This window comes from Perognathus longimembris, chromosome 3 (genome assembly GCF_023159225.1).
Source record: "Perognathus longimembris pacificus isolate PPM17 chromosome 3, ASM2315922v1, whole genome shotgun sequence".
In the NCBI taxonomy this organism is placed as follows: domain Eukaryota; kingdom Metazoa; phylum Chordata; class Mammalia; order Rodentia; family Heteromyidae; genus Perognathus; species Perognathus longimembris.
In genome coordinates, this window is record NC_063163.1 from 76,896,713 (window position 1) to 76,918,046 (window position 21,334).

The 21,334-nt window shown below is 49.4% G+C and overlaps 1 protein-coding gene across 1 annotated transcript; it reads left to right on the plus strand.

The window, feature by feature from the left end:
* Positions 1 to 568: 568 nt before the first annotated feature.
* On the plus strand, positions 569 to 13,799 carry Tmem38a (transmembrane protein 38A). Its single transcript, XM_048342715.1, is given in 7 exon segments — positions 569 to 771; positions 8,479 to 8,635; positions 8,843 to 9,027; positions 9,519 to 9,606; positions 10,659 to 10,681; positions 10,684 to 10,775; positions 13,353 to 13,799. Coding segments are annotated over 7 exon segments (915 nt in total). The 5' UTR covers positions 569 to 647; the 3' UTR covers positions 13,599 to 13,799.
* Positions 13,800 to 21,334: the final 7,535 nt, after the last annotated feature.

A 21,334-nucleotide genomic window follows, 5' to 3' on the forward strand; every position in this document is an offset into this window, starting at 1 on the left:
AGCCCGAGCCACCGCGGAACCCGGGAGTCTGACCGCACGGGACCTCTGAGTCCCATTTCGGCTCCACAAAGGACAGGAGTGTTCATCAAGACCCCGCGGGGGCAGGACCCCAGCCAACGCAGCAGCCCAGGGACGGGGGGAGAGGTCCTTGGGGAGGACAGGCCTACGGAATGGACAGCCCTCCTGTCCAGTCCACCTGCTCCCGTGCGGAGGGGGAGGAAGGGTCCTCCCCACCTCGCTGGGCTGAACGGGAAATTGTGATGACGCGGAGGGACAGAGCCTTAGATCTCAGGAGTCCAACTCCTGTGGGGCCGGACCTTCCCCAGCCCGCCCTAGGACGACCGGCCCGTCCTCCCGGGATTCCTGTCCCCTCCTCCCGGGGACCCGGCCCCCCTTCCCGGGGCTCCAGCCTCCTTCTCCCAGGGCTCCCAGGGCTCCCGGGCTCCCAGGCCCCTCCTCCCGGGGTTCCCGGCTCCTCCTCCCCAGGCTCCCAGGCCCCTCCTCCCGGGGTTCCCGGCTCCTCCTCCCCAGGCTCCCAGGCCCCTCCTACCGGGGGCGGAGCTTGGAAGGCTTGGCTCGGGGCGGCCCCGGCGGGGGCGCAGTCTCCCGGGCGCGGGGCCGGCCCCGCGGTGCACCCGGCGGGCAACATGGATCTGCTGTCGGCGTTGAGTTTGGGCGAGCTGGCCCTCAGCTTCTCACGGGTGCCGCTCTTCCCCGTCTTCGATCTCAGCTACTTCATCGTCTCCATCCTCTACCTCAAGTATGAGCCAGGTGAGCCGGGGCCTGGGCGCTGCAAGGCACTGTCACTGCGGAGGCAACGGGGGTCGCCGAGGAGGGGAGCCCCGAATGGCGGCGGAGGGGAGGACGGGCTCGGTGAGCAGGCGACGGGAGGGGGCAAATCGTGGGATCCGGCCCCGCGGGCGGGGGCGGGGAGCTCCGGGGTGTGGGTCTGGGGGGAGGGAGGTGAGGGGAGCTTGTTTAGATGGGGCAGGTGGGGAGGGAAGGGCTTGGGATCCTGATGGAGGACGTCGGGACCCCCAGGTGTGCGGGAAGGATGCGAGGGTGTTGGGGGTGTCGGGGTCCCAGCCGCTGGCTGCTTTGACCTCCCCTGGCCGCCCTTGACGGTGCGTAGCGGCGGCTCGGTTGTCTATATTAGGAAGGACCCGTCGTGCTGGGGGGACTGCCAAAGTGACACCCGAACCCCTCCCTGGCGACACCCGCCCGGACCCCCAGGCCCCGGGCCCCCGCGGGTCTGTGCCCGGCCGAACCAGGTCAGCTTCCCCGGCTCCCAGCGGGGTGACCTGGGACCGCCAAGCTCTGGGGACCCAGGAAGGTAGACCCCACTCCTTCTTGAATTGAAACATTGGAGGAGGCGGCGGCTGGGAATGTGGCTGAGCGGTAGAGTGCTTGCCTCGCATACATTAAGCCCTGGGTTAGATTCCTCATCACCACATATATAGAAGAAGCTAGAAGGGGCGCTGTGGTTCAAGAAGAAGAGTGCTAGCCTTGAGCAAAAAGAAGCCAGGCCCCAAGTTCAAACCCCAGGACTGGCAAAAGAAAAAAAAAGTTCTTTTAAATGAGGACAAATGTGCTTAGTGGAATGTGTTCTATTTTTACACACACAGAGTTCACCATGAAGGAGAAAAAAAATGGTTTGCCTTCATCTCCTAGTAATTTTTATTCTAAGCACCAGCAACTTGATGCTATGTTTAAGGAAAGGGGAAAAAAAGAAAAGATCACTGAAACTTTGCAATCCTTTCTCCCACTTGGATATAAATTACCCCCTTTTCTCAGAAAAAAATACATTCTTTTTTGGAGGAGAGGTATCAGAATGGAAATAGCTTTATTATTTTTTTAGGTGGTAAAAATAGGTGCTCATAAATAATCAAGCTGGAATCAGAAGAAAGATAATTACAATAACTTCCCCCAGTCATAACACCCTCCTTACTGAACTTCCCCCCTTATACTTGTGCAGTTCCAGGGGTAAGTACAGCAATCTGCCCTTCACTAGTTCAACTGTTCTATTTTTACCTTTGTAACTTGCCTGAGCCTGAGTCAATTGCTTCAAGACCACTGTGTTTACTTTGTAGTACACATTTACTTTGCAAAGCCAAAATACACTTTGGTGTCTGGAGAATTCCTGGTGCGTACACCTGGAAGTTTACAACTGAAAAGCGGGAACCCCAAGTGTGCGGGGGTGAATGAGGACACCTGTGGGAAGGATCTTGGTGTTTCTGCTGGAATCTCCAGTGAACTATACAGACCAGAAGTGCCAGGAGGTTCTATAAAGTTGACGTTCGAATGTTCTGCAGCCTCAGCAGGTTCTCAACCTGGCCTGCACATTAAATGCTTCTGGGAGCTTTTTTTTTTTTTTTTTTTTTTTTTGGTGGTGGTGTTGAGATTATGTCTTATATGTAGCTCAGCTGGTCTTGAATTTATTCTGTAGCTCACACTGGCCTGGAACTCTGGATCGCTGGTGCTGGGATGGGATTACAGGAGATGCCACCATGCCTGGCTCAAAATTTTCTTTTCTGAAAGCCCAAGGAACATGGTGCTGGTGTCTGGGAAGAGACTTCGTGCTGCGTGGTAGCCTGCAGAAGGCACCTCCTTGGCCAGACAGAAGGGCCGTACTGCTCATCTCTCTTCTTTTTTTTTTTTTTTTTGGCCAGTCCTGGGCCTTGGACTCAGGGCCTGAGCACTGTCCCTGGCTTCTTCCCACTCAAGGCTAGCACTCTGCCACTTGAGCCACAGCGCCGCTTCTGGCCGTTTTCTGTATATGTGGTGCTGGGGAATCGAACCTAGGGCCTCGTGTATCCGAGGCAGGCACTCTTGCCACTAGGCTATATCCCTAGCCCCCTCATCTCTCTTCTTTGCCCCCAGTTTTTTCTTGTCTTTTTGTTCAGCAGTATTAGAGTTTGCACTCAGGTCCTGTGCCTGTGCTCTATCACCAGATAAAAGCCCCCTAGCACTTTTTGCTTTGTTGTTTTGTGAGATAAGGTCTTGAGTTTATGCCTGGGGTCATCCTCAGTCCTCTTATTTAATCTTCCAGAGTAGCTGGGGTGACAAGTGGGGCCTATCACACAAACCTAGCTATTGGTTCTGATGGAGGTCTTTGGGAACTATTTTTTTGTCCCAACTGGCTTCAAATTGCAATCTTCCCACGTAGGAGGGATTCCAAGTATGAGCCACCACACCCAGCATTTCCTGGGTAACTTAAAAGAAAAAAAAAATCCTCTGTAGCCAGAAAAACCCCCTTGTAGCCAGATACCAGTGGCTTACACCTAGAATCCTAGCTGTTCAGGAGGCTGACATCTGAGGATCCAAGCTGATGCTGTGTTTCGTTCTTGGTAGTTAGTGGGAGGTTGGAGGGTGACTGTAGTGTTGGAAGGTCCACAAAATAAGACCGATTGCTTTATACCAGTGTACTATGAAAGGGATACTGCTGCTTCACCACTCCCGATATAACACCCAAAAATGGTCCTCAGGGTCGGGGAGAGCACAGTATCCCCCAGATGAGATTTATCAATCCTGTCCCAGCGCTTGGACACAGGCAAGCAGGCCAGGTGAAGCCCAACCAGGTAAGAATTGGCCTGATACTTGTACACTGAGTTAGGACTGGGACTGCCAAAGCTATGTTTTCAAGAAAAACTGCACTATGGTTCTGGAATGTCCCAGGCATCCAATAGAAATATGTGGTTGATTAATTGGTAGGTAGGTAGGTATTGGGGTTTGAATTCTAGGCCTTTAGGCTAGGGTGTACCTTTTGAGCCAGGCACCCAGCCCCAGGCCACGTCCCCATCGCAAAGCCATGCCCCCCCCCACACCCCCGTCCTGGTTAGATCCCGTCTGAAGGCCTGAGTGTGGGGGGGATATGAATGGACTCAGTTCACTGACTCCTGGGATGAGAATTCTGGTTTGAACTGGAAACATTTGAGAAATGGGGCTTGATCTCACTATGTAAGCCAGACTGGACTAGAATTTGCTATTCTCAGGGCCTGGGTGCTGTCCCAGTGCTCTTTTGCTCAAGGCTAGCACTCTACCACTTGGAGTCACAGTGCTAATTCTAGTCACCTGGTGGTTAATTGGAGATAAGTCTCACAGTCTTTTCTGTCTGGGCTGGCTTTGAACCGTGATCCTCAGATCTCAGCCTCCTGAGAAGCTAGGATGACAGGTGTGAGCCACTGATGACTGGCCCCTGTCAGCTATTTTCTATTTCATTCCACTTCCAGAATAATCTCCCCCATAAACCCTAAGATAAGCAGTTTCTCCACTCACCATCCCAAGAACCCTGTAGAATGGCTGATTGAAACAGGGTGCCTCAGCTTACCCAGAACTCCAAGATTGCTGGGCCTGGTCATGCATACCTCCTGTAATCCCAACACTGGGGAAGTAGAGGCAGGAGGATGGAGAGTTCGGCCTGGAGTACATAGTTATACACTCTCAAACAAAAACAAACCAAAGAAAAAGATGATATTACAGAATTGATGGATTACACAGCCATGTTTATTCCTTCCTTTCTTTTTTTGTGGGTGCTAGGGATGGAACCCAGGCCTTGCACATGCTGGGTGAGCCCTCATCCCAAGCTGTCTTCCAGCACAAGGATCCAAGGCTGGGGGCTGGGGCTCCAGAGTGAGTGTCAGAGCCAGCTGGCACCTGGTCATGTGACTTTCATGTTCATGGAACTAGCACAGGTGCCTGCCAGACCCTGCCCCCACCCCCTGCTCTGTCCCTGGGTTGATCCAAGAAGACACAGTAAGACCCAGGGAAGAATTCAACCCCAGGAGTTATTTTTAGGTGGATGGGGATCGATTTCTGCAAAACATGGTACCTCCCACGCCTAGCCCGGCAGCATCCACCAGCAGCTGCCTGGGAGGCTAAGTCTCACCTCCATGCTGTGCTTTAAATAGATGACCAGGACAGGACATAATTTATTCTAGAGATTAACAACTTCAAAGCCAAAAGCACAGCTGGGTATCAGTATACATCAGATTATACCTGTAATCGCAGCTACTCAGGAAGCTGAGAGCTGAGAGCTGAGGATCATTGTTCAAACTCAGCTGGTGCAGGAAACTGCAGGAGACCAATTAAGCATCAAAAATATCCAGAAATGGGGGGAATGTGGCCTAGTGGCAAGAGTGATTGCCTCGTATACATGAAGCCCTGGGTTCGATTCCTCAGCACCACATATATAGAAAAGGCCAGAGGAGGCGCTGTGGCTCAAGTGGTAGAGTGCTAGCCTTGAGCAAGAAGAAGCCAGGGACAGTGTTCAGGCCCTGAGTCCAAGCCCCAGGACTGGAAAAAAAAAAAAAAAATATATATATATATATATATATATATATGTATATGTATTTATCCGGAAGTGAGTATCAAAAGAATGATATTCTAGAAAGTGGCTCTGTGGCTCAAAGTGGTGGAGCACTAGCTTTGAGCTGAGGAGCTCAGGGACAGTGCCCAGGCAGAGTTCAAGCCCCACGACCGACAAAAAAAGAGTGTTCTGTGCAGAAGGAAGAAAGAGACCCATGATAAAGCAGGCAGACAAGTCTTGTGGGTAGGTTTGTTTTTTGTGTGTGTGTTGTTTTTGTTTTTGTTTTGTAGGTTTTAGGGTGTTTTTTTTTTGAACCCAGGGCTTCATATATACGAGGCAAGCACTCTTGCCACTAGGCCATATTCCCAGCCCCTGAAACAGGTTTTAGTTTATTTTCTTTTTTTTTTTAATTTAATTTTTTTATTAATTGAACCCATTTTTTGACAAGGTGTTGTGCAAAAAGGGTACAATTACATAGTAGGGCAGTATGTACATTTCTTGTGATATCTTAGGCCCTGTTTTTCTTTCCCTTCTCTAGGTCAGGTAGACATATATACAATATACAATGTATCAAGAACATATACAGTAGCCACATGGCCAAGCCCAAGAAAATTCGCCTAGGGCTTTAAATGTAATGTCGATATTAGACAATATGTGGACAGTAGTCTTATGTGAACATACATACATAGCTTTTGAGCTATTGTATTCCACTGAGAGGTCAATTTTTGACCTTTATATGTTGAGTAGTTGTTTGGTTTTAGTTACATACTGTTACATTGCTGCCCCAATCCTGTGGGAAATACCATTTGACAAGCAGTTTTTGGTTTCACAGACCTGGTCTCTACTGTCTCTCCGTCTCCCTTTCTTTTTTTTTTGGCCAGTCCTGGGGTTTTGGACTCAGGGCCTGAGCACTGTCCCTGGGTCCCTGGGTTCTTCTTGCTCAAGGCTAGCACTCTGCCACTTGAGCCACAGCGCCACTTCTGGCCATTTTCTGTATATGTGGTGCTGGGGAATCGAACCCAGGGCCTCATGTATACGAGGCAAGCACTCTTGCCACTAGGCCAAATCCCCAGCCCCTCCGTCTCCCTTTCTTAACAGTCATATATCAGGGAGATCATGCCTGTTTGTTTTCTGTGTTCTAGGCTTGTCTCGCTCAACATTATTTGTTTGAGTTCTGACTGTTTCCCTGTGAATAACAATATTTCACCATTCCTAATCACTATGTAGTATTCCATTGTGTATAGGTACCATATTTTTTGGATCCATTCATCTGTGGAGGGGCATCTGGGTTGTTTCCATATTTTGGCTATTGTGAATTGTGCCATGATAAACATGGAAGTACAAATGTCTTTTTGATATCTTGGGACTTGCTGTTTAGGATATATGCCTAGGAGTGGTATGGCTGTGTCATAGGGTAAGTCTATATTGAGCTTTTTGAGAAACCTCCATACTGCTATCCAAAGTGGTAGTTTATTTTCTTGGTGCTGGGGAGATCCTGGGCCTGTGCTTGCCAGGCTTCTGAGCCACACCCCCACCCAGGTTTCCTAGCAACCAGCTAACACCAAGAGGGCAGCTAGGTTCCTGCTAGGCCACGCCTCCAACAACAGCAATCTTGTGCACATCCCACCCCTGCCAAGACCACACCCCCAATGACCTAATTTCCTCACTGAGATCGCTTAAAGGCCTCATTGCCTTAACACCATCTTACTGGAAATCAGGTTCCCAAGACTTTGCGCTTTTGTGGGCATAGAAACCACAGCGGAGGTGGTCACTAAGATTAGGTGTTGCCATGAGAGCAGAGGGTGTGCTTTATACCTCAGTGAGGAGGGAAGTGATGAAATACTGCTTTAAGATGCCAGGATATGCCCAGGCCCCCATCAGGTGTGTGGTATGAGGAGGAGGTGACAATATTAACATCAACACAGGATATTAGTACCCATTAGGATTGTGAAGGCCAAATGGATGGCACCTGGGGTAGGGGATGAGGGGGCAGCACCAGGACTAGTAAATAAATGAATCTGTGGGGAGTGACAAATGTGAGAGTTGGGATAGATAGTGTATCCTGTGTCCCTAGCAGTTGTGACCTCATGAACATTTTGAAATGACTAGATTCTTCCTTTTTTTAATTCTTTGAGACCAGGATCTTGCTATAGTGACCCAGGCTGGCCTTGAGCTTTGGGGTGTGTGTGGGGGTGGGTGTTGGTCCTGAGGCTTGAACTCAGCACCTGGGTGCTGTCCCTTAAGTTTTTTTCTCCCCTCAAGACTGGCACTTTACCACTTGTCCCACAGCTCCACTTCCAGCTTTTTGCTGGTCAATTGGAAATAAGAAGTCTCTGGGAATTGTTTCTCTGGATAGTCCTGAACCTCAATCCTTAGCCTCCTGGGTAGTCAGCATTACCAGCGTGAGCCACTGATACCTAACTGACCTAGAACTCTTAAAAACAATAGCTCTAAGTGGTAATTTTTACATCTGTCCTAAAACAAAACAAGGAAAGAAACAGGCTCTTAAGGACCCTTGCATCTGGTTAGGTGAGCATGACCACCTCAGTGTCCCCAGCCTCAGTTTTCCCCTGGTGGACAAGACTTCTGTAATCAGAAGTCACCATGAGCTTTTTTTGTTTTCCTGGCCAGTTGTGGGGCTTGAAGTTTGGGCCTGGGCGCTGTCCCTGAACTCTTCAGCTCAAGGCTAGCACTCTACTACTTGAGCCACAGCACCACTTCCAGTTTTCTGGTGGTTAATTGGAGATAAGAGCCTCACGGGGACTTTCCTGCCTGGGCCAACTTTGAACCTTGGTCCTCAGATCTCAGCCTCCTGAGTAGCTAGGATTACAGCTGTGAGCCACCCGCGCCTGGCACCATGAGCTTTTGAGGACTTATTCTTTCCTACAAATGCTTCCCCTGGTGTCTTGGTGAGACAAAAGGTGTTTGCTGTCACCAGGGCCACCTGTCTGGGCCTGGCAGAGAGTGTCCGACTCAGCTCCACACTTGTCCTGTGCAGCCTTGGGCTGGGGAGCAACCTCTCTGAGCCTCAGGTCTTGCAACACGGCAGAGTGAGTGCCAGCATGGTATGGGCGCAGGTATTGAGCAGCATGGCAGCGGAGTTAGGCCAGGCTGGCAAGAGGCAGGTGGGCGCCATGATGACCTGGGGCACATCCCCACCCCGGTGCCTCCAGGAGCAATGGAGTTGTCTCGGCGCCACCCTGCCGCGTCCTGGCTCTGTGCCATGTTGCACTGTTTCGGGAGTTACATCCTGGCGGACTTGCTTCTGGGAGAGCCGGTGATCGACTACTTCAGCAACAACTCCAGTGTCCTGCTGGCCTCTGCCGTCTGGTAAGCCAGATGGTGGGGAGCAGAGCTGAAGTCAGGGGCACCCCCAGCTCTGGGGAGGGATATGGGAGAGAAAGGACCTGGTGGTACAGACTCCCTTCCTATCCCTGTCCCAAGCCCAGTGCCCCATGCCACCATAGCCCCTGGGACCCCCCCTTCCCCCCAGGACGGCCTTGGGGTCCCCATCACCCCACCTGCCTCTGTCCACAGGTACTTGATTTTCTTCTGCCCACTGGACCTATTCTACAAGTGCGTGAGCTTCCTGCCCGTGAAGCTCATCTTTGTGGCCATGAAGGAGGTGGTGAGGGTCCGCAAGATTGCCGTGGGCATCCACCACGCCCACCACCACTACCACCATGGCTGGTTCATCATGATCGCCACCGGCTGGGTCAAAGGTGAGCGGGACCAGGGCACAGCCTCCCAGAAATAGTCCCGGTCAGGTGCCAGTCACTCCCCTTGGTAATCTAGCGAATCCAGAGGCTGAGAATGGGAGGATAGTGATTCGAGGCCAACTCAGGCAGAAACTGGGTAATATGACCCTTCCCCTTCACAACCCATGATTGGGTGTAGTGCTGTGTCATCCTAAGCCTCATCAGAAGCTGACATTGGGAGGATCACAGTTCTAGGCCAACCTGGGAAGAAAAGTCTGTGCATTTCTATTTCCAAGTGATTGATGGTGGGCACTTGTCATCCCAGCAATGAGAAGAGTCCTGAGAAAATAGGCAGATGGTGGTTCAGGTGCACGTCCAAGCAGGAAGGGAGATCCTAATCTCAAAAATAACCAGTGCAAACCTGGGCTGGAGGCTTGGCTCAGCAGCTGAGCGCCCGCCTAGTGGCCCAGATAGTTTTCCTGTCTCAGCCCTGTACACCCTGCCTTATCCTGCAGGCTCTGGGGTCGCCCTCTTGTCCAGCGTGGAGCAGTTGCTCCGGGGAGTCTGGAAGCCGGAGTCGAATGAGATCCTGCACATGTCCTTGTGAGTACCCGGTGTGTCAGAGCAGCCCTCCCTGGGTTAGGGCCTCAGCCCCTGACTGCCTTGTAGAAGCTTCCAGAGACTCTGGATGGGGAGACCCACAGTGGGGCTGCAGCTCTGCCTGCAGAGTGGAACCAGGGAGAGCTGCAGAGGGGAAGGTCATATTTGATTTGGGTTTTGATGGGTGAGTAGGAGTTTCCTGGTTCAAAAGAAGCTTCTGGACAGAATCCAACATTTCTGCCAAGTGTCAAGAAAGAAAAGCAGGGGCTGGGGATATGGCCTAGTGGCAAGAGTGCTTGCCTGGTGTACATGAGGCCCTGGGTTCGATTCCCCAGCACCACATATACAGAAAATGGCCAGAAGTGGCGCTGTGGCTCAAGTGGCAGAGTGCTAGCTAGCCTTGAGCAAAAAAGAAGCCAGGGACAGTGCTCAGGCCTTGAGTCCAAGCCCAGGACTGGCAAAAAAAAAAAAAAAAGAAAGAAAGAAAAGCAATGTGGCTGGCATTGGTGACTCATGCCTGTAATCCTTACTACTTAGGAAGCTGAGTTCTGAGGATCATGGTTCAAAGCCAGCCAGGGCAGGGAAGTCTGTGATACTTTTGTCTCTCATGAACCAGCAAAAAGCTGGAAGTAGATCTGTGGTTCAAGTGATAGAGCCCCAGCCTTGAGAAACTAAAACACTCTGGGCCTGAGTTCAAGCCCCAGTGCCAGCACAAAAAAGAGAGAGAAAAGCAGCAGACATTCACTCCAGTGGCTCTGTGTTCCCTTGGCGCGTGCATACTAACCCAAACGCGTGCCCAAGTGTGGTGTGGGCTGAGCGCCTGCGTGGGGGTCTTCCTAGGATTGCTGGCCCCTCTGCCCGGCCGGGCCAGGGACATGGCACTCTTGAGTGCCTAGAGCGTTAGGGAGACTTCTCCAACCTGAATCAAGGTTAGGTTTATCCCAGGTTATCCCACCTGCCCATCTCCCACTACAGCTGTTCCAGGGACTGGGGTGGGGGCAGGGAGGGAGGGAGATGGGGAATGTCATAGTCAGTCATGGCATCCACTCCAACAGCCCCACCAAGGCCAGCCTGTATGGGCCATCCTGTTCACGCTGCAGCAGACACGGTGGCTCCCAGTGTCCAAGGCCAGCCTCATCTTCCTCTTCACCATGTTCATGGTGTCCTGCAAGGTAAGCCACCAGCGCCTCCCAGGCTTTGGGGCGTGGGGACACACCCAGACAGTAGGGATGGAGGTCCAGGAGGAGGGTCCAGTGGGGGCCTGGGGACAAGCCCAGTGGCACAGGGCACCACCCGAGTAAAGGCTGAGTGGCCCCTACCTTGAATGGAGGCCGGAGGGAGGAGAAGCTGGGAGCTGTCAGGTATGGTAGCACTGCCTGTAATCCCAGCCCTGTGGAAGTGCAGGCCAGAGAACTGACAGTTCATGGCCAGCCTGAGGTACACAGTAAGACACTATGTCAGAAACTTAAGAGCTGATTGGGCTGGCAGCTCATGCCTGTAATCCTAGCTACTCAGGATGCTGAGATTTGAGGATCATGGTTCAAAGATAGCCTGGGCAGAAAAGTCCGTGAGACTCTTGTCTCTAATCAATATCAGCAAACCAGAAGTGGAGCGGTGGCTCAAAGTGGTAGAGCACTAGCCTCAAGCAAACAAGCTCAGGGACAGCACCCAGGCCCTGAGTTCAGGCTCCAGGACTGACTGTCCAGGTCCTCCTGTCTGTGGGAGGTCGACTCTCACACCCTCATTGTGTATCTCATGCTAGGAGGGGCTGGTTCCCTCTCACAGACACATTTCCTACTTTATTTACTTATTTTTACTTTTTTGCCAGTCCTGGTGCTTGAATTCAGGGCCTGAGCACTGTCCCTGAGCTTCTTTTTGCTCAAGGCTAGCACTTTACGACTTTGGAGCCATAGTGCCACTTCCGGTTTTATCTGTTTATGTGATGCTGAGGAATCGAACCCGGAACTTCATGCATTCTAGGCAAGCACTCTACCACTAAGCCCCCTTTCCAGCCTTATTTTAAATTTTTCTGTGTGTTGATCCTGGAACTTGAACTCAGGGCCTAGGTGCTGTCTCTGAGCCTCTTTGTGCTCAAGGCTAGCTAGCACTCTACCACTTGAGGCACAGCACCACTTCTAGCTTTTTCTGGGTAATTTTCAGAAATAACAGTCTCATGGACTTTCCTGCCTGAGCTGGCTTTGAACCTCAATCCTTAGATCTCAGCTTCCTTAGTAGCTGAGATTATAGGAGTGAGAGCTGTGCTTCTGGGTTTCTTTATTTTATATTTGAGATACAGCCTAATGTGTGCTACCACACCCGGAAAAGCTAACTCTTTTTGGTTTTGTTTTTATGGATCTGTAGATTGAGCCCAGGACCTTGTGCATAATAGGAAGCATTCTGCCACTGGTTGACCTGTACCCCCAGACCGCCTCTATGCCCTAAGATCTAGTCACCTCCAAAATGGTCAGACATAGCTCCAGGTATAGGGAGGACTCCTGGGGGCCAGTTGGCCAACATCCTGGGTGTACAGGGCAGGGCCTCCTCTCTGACTCTTTTTTTGGTTTGTTTATTTCAAGTAAAAAGATGAATTTATTGGGGAAGTTCTGGATGGACTGGTCCCAGGTTTCAGAAAAACATATAACACAAAACAGGACAGTGGCACCGAGACTTACTTCTGGAGGATTTCCAAGTACCAACAAACCAATTCAGCTCCAATGGATAGCTGAATTGGGACGCCATGGGGACGAGAGACACAAGACTTGAACATGTGGCATAGGGTCAGGTCTGGGGGCAGGTTCATAAGAAACTCCCAGTTCCAAGCAGTTGACAGACGGGTTCAGTAACCTATAGACCATGTGCCCGCCCCTGTCTCTTGGGGTTCAGGAACTCCCATTAACTGGGGATGGGGCTTCCCTTCCTGTAGGAATCCAGGCACGCCCATCAAGAATTGGAGAGTGGATTGGGGGGTGGGGGGAGGGCAGGGAGCACTATGTTTTTTTTGGGTTTTTTTCTTTTTTAAAAAAAATATTATTTTTTTTTGTTTCTGCCTCCAGCTTCTTTTTTTAAAATTTATTTATTTATTAAACAAATTTTTTTTGACAAGGTGTTGTGCAAAAGGGGTACAGTTACATAATAGGGCAGTGAGTATGTATCTTATGATATCTTACACCCTCGTTTTTCTTTCCCTTCCCTAGATCAGGTAGGTGTATATACAATACCCAATGTACCAAAATCATATACAGTAGCCACGTGGTGTACGCCAAAGGAAATTCACCTAGAACTTTAATTTTTTTGGCCAGTCCTAGGCGGTGAACTCGGCCTGAGCACTGTCCCTGGCTTCGTTTTTGCTCAAGGCTAGCATTCTGCCACCTGAGCCACAGCACCACTTCTGGCCATTTTCTCTATATGTGGTGCTGAGGAATCGAACCCAGGGCTTCTTGTATAGGAGGCAAGCACTCTTGCCACTAGGCCATATTCCCAGCCCCTAGAACTTTAAATATAACGTCAACAATAGAGTTTGCTTATCCTTGTCTTATATGATCATATGTACATACTTGTTGAGCTGTTGTGATCCACTGAGAGGTCTATTCTAGACCTTTTTATGTTCAGTAGTTGTTTGGTTTTAGGTACAATTATGTACCTAAATGTACACCTAATGTAAGGTCGCTGACCCAAACCTGTGGAACATCTCTGACTCTTGCTCCTCTCTCCTCTCCCCTTCTCGGTGCCCTCCGGCCACTGCACGTCAGGTGTTCCTCACCGCTACTCACTCGCACAGCTGTCCATTCGATGTCCTGGAGGGCTACGCCTGCCCGGTGCTGTTTGGGGCGTCCTGGGGAAGTGACCATCACCATGACAACCACGGGGCAGGCCACAGCGTGGGCCACGGGGGAGTCCACGGGGCGGGGCCGGGCCCCCAGCATTCCGCCCTGCCCAGGTCCAAGGAGGAGCTGAGCGAGGGCACCAGGAAGAGGAAGACCAAGAAGGCAGACTAGGGGGTGCCTGGGGAGCAGACCCAGGCCCAGGACCCGCCCAGGAACAGAGTGGGAGCTTCCTGCCGCAGAATTCCCCTGTGAGAAGCCTTCACTTCCTGTCTCCTCCACCCAGCCAGTGCTAGCCTTCTGGGGCTGATGTCAGGTTCCGTGGGATAGGAGCTGAAGGACTTCTGTGGGAATAAAGGATTCTCTCTCTCTCTCTCTCTCTCTCCCTCCCTCCCTCCCTCTCTCCCCCTTCCCTTCCCCCCCCCCCCCCCCCCCGCCCCGCCAGGCCCTTCCATAAAGTGACAGCTTTGGGGTTGGGGACACAGAATGCAGTCAGAAACCCTGGCAGTTTTCTGATTGGTTCCTTTTTCTCTGAAATTGCATCATGAACCCCACTCCCTCCCCCCCCAAAGAATTGTAAGCCATGTTCTGATATACTCGCTTGGTGACTGGTGACTGGGCCAGCCAGGTCCCTGGTTTCCGTATCTTGGCCCAGGCACCCTGGTGACTAGCTGCCTGCGCGCCTTGGGAGCCTCAGCTCCAGAGGCTCCGAGCTTCCTGCCCCACACAGGCCCTGGGATACATCGAGGGTGAGAAAGCCTTGCTCTGGTGTCTGGCAGCAGGTTACCCCCAAACCAAAGAAATGTAGCCACGTGGGTGCAAGCCCAACACATGCCCACCCCCAGGGTCCTGGAGTCATTGGCGCTCACTCATGCTGGTCCCTTGTGCTCATTCAGTCATTCAGCAAACCTGCTGAGCAGCCATGGCTGCCCTGGGTGGGCCAGGAACAAGTACTGGGCAGCCAGCCAGGGAGGTGATGCCAGGATTTGGGGGAGGGGGGCTGGACCCAGGCCGGGCTGACCTTTGGCCTCAGGTGTGGGAAAGTGTCTTGTTCCCAGAACCGGGAAGCTGGGTCAGGCCTGAGGCTGTAGCCCTGGCTCACCCCCCTTGCATGTCTGGAAGCTTGGATTGAGAGGTTGGCCAATAAATCCATTGTGAATGAAGCCTGACCCTGTCCTTCAGCCTTTGCACGTGGGAGTGGAAGGGGGGCTGTCCTTGGGAATGCTAGTGTATGGCGTTGAGAACCGGGAGGCGTCAGGGTTAGGTGCTGAGGGTACAGCTGGCACAGGAGCTGGGGATGCGGCTGGCGGCATAGGGGTACAGCAGGTGGCATAGGGGCGCGGCTGGTGGCATGGGGTGTGGCAGGCAGTATAGGGGCACAGCTGGCATGGGGCGCTGCAGGCGGTATGGGGCATGGCTGGCATGGGGTGCGGGGACCTCCTGCTGGGCCCCATCCTGCAGGCGGCGGCGTTGGGTGGGCTCGCAGGGAGGGTGGCAGGCTCGCTGCCCATTGTACGGAAATAGCCTGGCAGCAGGTTGTGAGTAGCGGTGGTAGCCGCGGGCCGGCAGGGGGGAGAGGACCAGAGGGCAGGCTGGCCCTGCCCAGGACCGGTGGCCTGAGCTCAAGGCCACGTGAATTTTAGCCACAGTGCCTGGGCCTTCCTCCTTTCAGGTCTGGATAGTTCTCACCCAGTCTGGGGGGGCCTGGGCGGGTCCGGAGGGGCATGGCTGGGTGAGTGACATGGCTGGTGAGAGGCCAAGGCTCACAGACGGGCAAGGCTTAAGAGATGGACAAGACTCAGGTGTGAGCAGGGCTGCATTGGGGGTGGGGGGGCGTGGCCTGATTGGGGCTTTACCAGGTGTGGATGTGCCTCGGGCCACCTGGCAAAGTCCCAGATCACTTAGCCAGGCTATGATGAAGCCCAGGGAAGAAGTGAAAGTGAAGCCGGGTGTGAGGTTGGTTGGCAGGGCCTGGCATCAGACCTAGGTTGCTGGTATCTGCCTGGGCTCCTTGGTGGATCCTCTTGGCAAATACTGGATTATGTTGACCATGGATGAGGACCAAATCTGGCTCGGGCTGGTGGAGTTGTAGCTTAGTGGTAATGCACCTGCCTAGCTATCTATGCGTAACACCCAAATTCTGTCCCAAACATAAACCAAAGCAATACAATCCCAGCTTGCCCCCCATGTTTGTCAATAAAGTTTTATTGGCACACAGTCAGCCATCATGTATTCACACGTCATCTCTAGATGCTCTTGGTACTAAGCAACAGAGTTGAGACATTTTATTGGTCGTCTGGCCAGCACAGCTGAAAGTACAGACGCTCTGGTCCTTTTTGCAAAAAGTACTACCACCCCTGAGCTCCATGATTACACACACACACACACACACACACACACACACACACACACACACACACCCCGGACTGAGGATGAAATCTAGGACCTAGCACTTGCTAAATAAACTTTCCCAGCAAGCCCTCCCCCCATGGTTCTTTCTTCCTAGAGAGCTGATTCGTCAGGAAAAGTGCACAGAGAAGCATCCAATTCTGTGCCCCAGTAGCAAGCAGACTCCTTCTGGTGACCACAGCTCCACAGGAAAAACACGTTGCATCAGTTCACACTCAGGGATGGTCATGGTTTGTCTTTTAAATGGCTATTGGACTTGAATTCAGGACCTTGTGCTTGGTAGGCCAGAACTCTACTATTTGAGAGACACACCTAGGAAAGAAGGATAACTATTAAAAACAAAAACTACAAGCCAAAGGAGATGCAGGCATGGCTCAAATGGTGTACAAGACACTAAGCTCAAATAACAGAACAGCAAAACCATATTACACTAAAATATTGCTTATCGATGGGCCCTGATGACTCATGCTTGTCACCCTAGCTACTGAGCAGGCTGAGATCTGAGGATGGCAGCTCAATGCAAGTTTGGGCAGAGACTCTTCTCTTAGGAACCACCAGAAAAACATAAGTGGAGCTGTGGCTTAAAGTAGCAGAGCACTAGCCTTGAGCAAAAGAACTCAGGGGCAGTGCCCACGTCCTGAGTTCAAGCCTCACAACCGAAAAAATAAAACAGAAAACATGATATTTATCTGCGTTTTTCTCTGTGTGTGGGTTGTGTTTTGAGACACCCCTGCCCCCATCCATCACCTACCTGTGTGTTTTTGGCACACTTCCAAGGCAGTTCCTCCCATGGCCACTGGAGAGCGCCATTCCCCCACTCCGGCTGAGCCGGACCTGAGCTGTCACTGGGATTAATAATGAACAGAGAGCAGCTCAATAAAGACGAGAAAAAAGGGAGAGGAAAAACAGCCTAACAGGAAAATGGAAGGGAAAAAACCACACTTATCCATGATCTCTGTGAATATAAATGGTATAAACTCTCCCATAAAGAGGAGCAGACTGACAGAGTGGATCCGTAAACAAAAAGTTGCTATCTGTTGTCTTCAAGAGACCCATCTTACATCAAGGGACAAAAACAGGCTCCGAATGAAAGGATGGAGCAAGATCTTCCAAGCAAACGCACCTACCAAAACGGCAGGAGTAGCCATCCTGATTTTAGACAAGCTGGACTTCTCATTAAAATCAACTCAAAAAGACAAAGAAGGGCACTACATTTTAATACAAGGAAAAATCCAGAACCAAGACATCACAGTGATAAATTTATACTCATCGAACAAAAGAGGCCCTACATATGTCACGCAAATTCTCATGGAACTACAGAACAAGATAGACCCAAACACAATCATAGTGGGAGACTTTAATACTCCACTCTCTCCAAGAGACAGATCTAACACCCAGAGGATTAACAAGGGAGCTGAAGACCTAAGTAACACCATATCCCAAATGGATCTGATAGATCTGTACAGAGTCTTTCACCCTACAGAGACCCAATGCACATTCTTCTCAGCAGCCCATGGAACATACTCCAAAATAGATGATGTCATAGCCCACACAAAGAACCTCAGAAAATACAAAAGTATTGACATCATCCCATGTATTATATCTGACCACAATGGAATCAAGGTAACCCTCAATAACAAAGGATACCACAGAGGCTATACAAATACTTGGAGACTAAACCCCTCACTGTTATCTAACACTTGGGTCACAGACCAAATTAAGGATGAAATTAATGAATTCATAAGCCACAAGGACAATGAAAATACATCACAAAGAGACCTATGGGATACAGCTAAGGCAGTGCTAAGGGGCAAGATCATTGCCCTCAGCACTCACATTAAAAGAATGGAAGCAGAGCAGGTGAATAACCTCATGATGAAACTAAAACATCTGGAGAAACAAGAAATGATCGAATTTAAAATGACTAGGAGGAAAGGTCACAAAGATTAAAGAAGAGATAAATCTGATTGAAAATAGAAAGACCATTCAACAAATAAATAAAACTAAAAGCTAGGTTCTTTGAGAAAATAAATAAAATTGACAGACCCCTCGCAAGACCTACAAAAAAAAAGAAGAGAAGAGACTCATATCCGTAAAATCAGGGACTCCACTGGAAAAATTACAACAAATACACATGATATTCAAACAATCATAAGGAACTATTTCCAGAACCTCTACTCACTAAAAAACAATAATTTTACAGAAATGGATCAATTCTTAGAGAAGTATAAACTACCCAAACTGAATCAAGAAGAAATAAATCAATAAATAAACCAATCACTTACAGCGAGATACAGGAGGTAATCAAGAGCCTCCCAACAAAGAAAAGCCCAGGCCCAGATGGATTCACCAATGAATTCTATAAAAACTTTAGTGAGGAGCTAATACCAATACTCTTTACACTCTTCCATGAAATAGAAACAGAGGGAGAAATCCCAAACTCATTCTATGAACCTAATATTATACTCATCCCCAAACCAGTCAAAGACCCAACAAAAAAAGAGAACTACAGACCAATATCACTAATGAACCCAGACGCAAAGCTCCTCAATAAAACATTAGCTAACAGGATCCAGGAACTGATCAAGAAAATTATACATCATGACCAAGTAGGCTTCATCCCACAGACACAAGGATGGTTCAACATCCGTAAATCAATTAATGTAATTCACCACATAAACAGAACTAAAATCAAGAATCACATTGTTATCTCAGTCGATGCCCAAAAAGCCTTTGACAAAATACAAAATCCATACTTATTAAAAGCTCTGGAGGGCTGGGGATATGGCCTAGTGGCAAGAGAGCTTGCCTCTTATACATGAGGCCCTGGGTTCGATTCCCCAGCACCACATATACAGAAAATGGCCAGAAGTGGCACTGTGGCTCAAGTGGAAGAGTGCTAGCCTTGAGCAAAAGGAAGCCAGGGACAGTGCTCAGGCCCTGAGTCCAAGGCCCAGGACTGCCCAAAAAACAAAACAAAACAAAAAAAAACATCCAAAAGCTCTGGAGAGAACAGGAATAGATGGGACATTCCTTAAAACAATAAAAGCCATATACAACAGACCAACTGCTAATATCATATTAAATGGGGAGAAACTAAAATCATTCCCCCTAAACTCAGGAACAAGACAAGGATGCCCACTCTCCCCACTTCTTTTCAATAGTGCTGGAATCCCTAGCCATAGCAATGAGGCAAGAGGAGGACATCAAAGGGATCCACATTGGCAAAGAAGAAATCAAACTATCCCTATTCACAGATGACATGATCTTATATCTGAAGGACCCAAAAAACTCAGTCCCCAAACTCCTACATCTAATAAACCATTTTTAATTTAATTTAATTTTATTATTTTTAGTAGTATTGAGATTTGAAATTTAGACTTTATGCTTACCACTTGAACCATACCTCCAGCACTTTTTTATCTGGCTATTTATTTATTTATTTATTGCCAGTCCTGGGCCTTGGACTCAGGGCCTGAGCACTGTCCCTGGCTTCTTTTTGCTCAAGGCTAGCACTCTGCCACTTGAGCCACAGTGCCACTTCTGGCCGTTTTCTGTATATGTGGTGTTGGGGAATTGAACCCAGGGCTTCCTGTATTTGAGGCAAGCACTCTTGCCACTAGGCCATATCCCCAGCCCTAATAAACCATTTTGGCAAAGTAGCAGAATACAAAATCAATCCACAAAAGTCAGCAGCTTTTCTGTACACCAGCAATGTACAAGCAGAAAAGGAAATTATGGAAATAATACCATTTACAATAGCTAAAAAAAGAATAAGTTAGGGATCAACCTAACTAAAGATGTGAAGGACCTATTTAATAAGAATTATAAAAATCTAAAATGGGAAATCAAAGAGGACACAAGAAGATGGAAAGACCTCCCATGCTCATGGGTAGGCAGACTCAATATAGTGAAAATGGCCATATTGCCAAAATTGTTGTACAAATTCAATGCAATCCCCATCGAGATCCCAGCTACATTCTTCACAGAAATAGAGAAAGCAACCCATAAATTCATATGGAACAGCAAAAGACCTAGAATAGCCAAAGCAATTCTAGGCCAAAAAAGCAGTGCAGGGGGCCGGGAATATGGCCTAGTGGCAAGAGTGCTTGCCTTGTATATATGAAGCCCTGGGTTCGATTCCCCAGCACCACATATACAGAAAATGGCCAGAAGTGGTTCTGTGGCTCAAGTGTCAGAGTGCTAGCCTTGAGCAAAAAGAAGCCAGGGACAGTGCCCCGAGTCCAAGGTCCAGGACTGGCAAAATAAATAAATAAGTAAAACAAAAAAAAGCAGTGCAGGAGGTATCACAATACCAGACTTCAAGCTCTATTATAGAGCCATCATAACAAAGACAGCCTGGTATTGGTATAAAAACAGGCCTGAAGACCAATGGAATAGAATTGAAGACCCAGAAATAAAACCACACTCTTACAGTCAGCTGATATTCGACAAAGGAGCTAAAGACATACAATGGAAAAAACATAGCCTCTTCAACTACTGGTGCTGGGAAAACTGGGCAACCATATGTAGAAAACTCAAAGTGGACCCTAGCCTATCACCATGCACCAAGATCAACTCAAAATGGATCAAGGACCTCAACATCAGACCTGAATCCTTGAAACTACTGAAGGACAGAGTAGGAAAGACACTAGAACTTATAGGCACAGGAAGGAACTTCCTGAATAGAGTCCCAGGGGCACAACAGATAGGGGAGAGACTCAACAAATGGGACTACTACAAATTAAAAGGTTTCTGCACAACTAAAGACATAGCCACCAAACTAAAAAGGATAGGATCTTTACCAGTACAGCAACAGACAAAGGCCTAATATTCATCATCTACAGAGAACTAAAAAAACTAAGCCCCTCCAAGCCCAGTAAACCAATTAGGAAATGGGCAAAGGAGCTAAAGAGAGACTTCACAAGAGAAGAGATAAAAATGGCAAAGAAACATATGAGGAAATGTTCAACATCCCTGGCAGTAAAGGAAATGCAAATAAAAACAACAACAACCCTGAGATACCACCTTACTCCAGTTAGAATGGCCTATACTCTGAACTCAGGCAAGAACAAATGCTGGAGGGGGTGTGGGGAAAGAGGAACCCTTTGCCATTGTTGGTGGGAGTGCAAATTAGTACAACCACTTTGGAGAACAGAATGGAGGTTCCTCAAAAAGCTCAACATAGACATACCCTATGACCCAGCCATACCACTCCTAGGCATCTATCCTGAACAACAGGTCTCAAGATATCAAAAAGACATCTGCAATTCCATGTTTATCACTGCACAATTCACAATAGCCAAAATATGGAAACAACCCAGATGCCCCTCCACAGATAAATGGATCCTAAAAATATGGTACCTATACACAATGGAATACTACATAGCGATTAGAAAGGGGGAAATATTGGTATTCGCAGGGAAATGGTCAGAACTTGAACAAATAATGTTGAGCGAGACAAGCCTAGAACACAGAAAACAAAGAGGCATGATCTCCTT